Below are 1,648 nucleotides of genomic sequence, written 5' to 3'. Positions count from 1 at the left end.
AATATACAGTTTGTAAGAAAAAATTGAATTTCTTCTTGCTTTCATTTGTAGCAAAAATATGCATGTTACCTTGTTTTCCATCACTAGTTTCATACGTCGTATATCATAACATTAGATTGAGTGTCAATGGTCATCAAGCTGATGCATATACATGGTACTCCCTCCGCCCCCTAATATAAAACGTTATTACATCCAATACACTCTTATAGGTTCACATATCGGATGTAATAGCCTCTTATATTATGGGACGGGGGGAGTACTTGGTAAACTTGGCAGCTGAAACCTAATATTGTGAATTTGTAATTATCATTGGTTCTTCTCAAGTTGTATTAGTTTCTTTTAAGTTCTAGAATGCATCATTTTCTTTCACCATATTTCAGAATTCAAAATTTAAAATTTGTCAAAATATATTTATGAGTGATATTGTTTCAAAGTCCTTGTCATACGAAACACAAAAGGAAGCCTAAATTAGACTTTTAGTTTAAAAGATCGAATGAAAAAGCACGGGAGGGTGAATAGAATAGTGTGGTTGGTGGAGCATGCAATCCTTGGCAAAAATATGCATGCATGGTATAAAGATGATTCACCGGCTGACAAGTCACAAAGCAATATGATCAAGACTAAGCATGCATGCACCGGAATCTCGAAGAGGAATGTGCCGTGCATGGTTGATGTAGGACTATAGCCTATAGGTACCTTGTGGCGGGAGGACGCCCTTATCACAGAGTGTCGGGAAGGCCATGTAAGCCAAGAGGCAGGCGGCGGCACCCGTGCGCAGCACCAGCGTCGGCACGCCGAGACGGTGGGCGACCACCTGCATCCCCCGGAGGTTGGAGTCTACCACCAGGCATGCAGGCGCTCCCTCCTCCTCAAGGAGCAACTCGCGGAGGCTGTCCTCAAAAGGCGCCTCGAGACGCTCGTTGATGCGAAGCAGCGCCTCGGCGAAGTTGCCGTGGCTGCCGGTGGGGACGAGGTCCGCGATCGGCACGGAGGCGCCGACGGTGACGAAGCGGTAGCCCGCGGGGCGGCGCGCGGGGTCCGGGGCGTTGAACGCGGAGTGGAAGATGGTGACACGGAGGCCCCGGGCGTGCAGGACGGCGGCGAGCTGCAGCATCGGGTTGATGTGGCCCTGGAACGGCAGCGGAAACAACAGCACGCGCCGGTCGCTACCGCTCGCTGGAGCCTTGTTCGCCGCGCTGGCCATGGCCTCCGTTAGCGAGTAGGAGGAGTACGTGCCTGATTACCGATGGGAATATGCATCCGTGTGCTGTTGGTTTTTATACAGGAAAGGCAATCATTGGAGATTTATGAGCGCGCTGAATGGGTTAGAGCGGGAGACGATGGATGGACACCAGGGGTCCAAATGTGGGGTTTGCTTGAGGAAATGCGTTATTATGCTGAGCTTTCGATCCGCTTTCAATTCATACCGATGTACATCCACATTCCTCGTGTGCGCAACGTGTGGAATGGCAGCCTGCTACTGGTATAATTGAGGATGATGATTGATGAAGACACTACACTAACCGACAGCTTACCAACGATCCCGTTATTGGATAATCCACCCATCCAAGAGGTCACGAAAAAATAGTCCGCCATCGTTAGTTTATTAGGGTGCCTGTGGTGTGCCCAACGGCAGATCCACGGTCTC

At 49.5% G+C, this 1,648-nt stretch overlaps 1 protein-coding gene across 1 annotated transcript in view; it reads right to left on the bottom strand.

Moving 5' to 3' along the window:
- Nucleotides 1-1,234, bottom strand: part of LOC123066864 (DIMBOA UDP-glucosyltransferase BX8-like) — a 6,321-nt gene extending 5,087 nt beyond the window's left edge. The window contains exon 1 of the mRNA XM_044489859.1: nt 697-1,234. Within this exon, the coding sequence (XP_044345794.1) occupies nt 697-1,204 (508 nt within the window). The 5' untranslated portion in view covers nt 1,205-1,234. The remainder of the gene's footprint in view (nt 1-696) is intronic.
- Nucleotides 1,235-1,648: the final 414 nt, after the last annotated feature.

This window comes from Triticum aestivum, chromosome 3B (genome assembly GCF_018294505.1).
Source record: "Triticum aestivum cultivar Chinese Spring chromosome 3B, IWGSC CS RefSeq v2.1, whole genome shotgun sequence".
Lineage (NCBI taxonomy): Eukaryota > Viridiplantae > Streptophyta > Magnoliopsida > Poales > Poaceae > Triticum > Triticum aestivum.
This window is presented reverse-complemented; position numbering and strand designations above follow the sequence as displayed.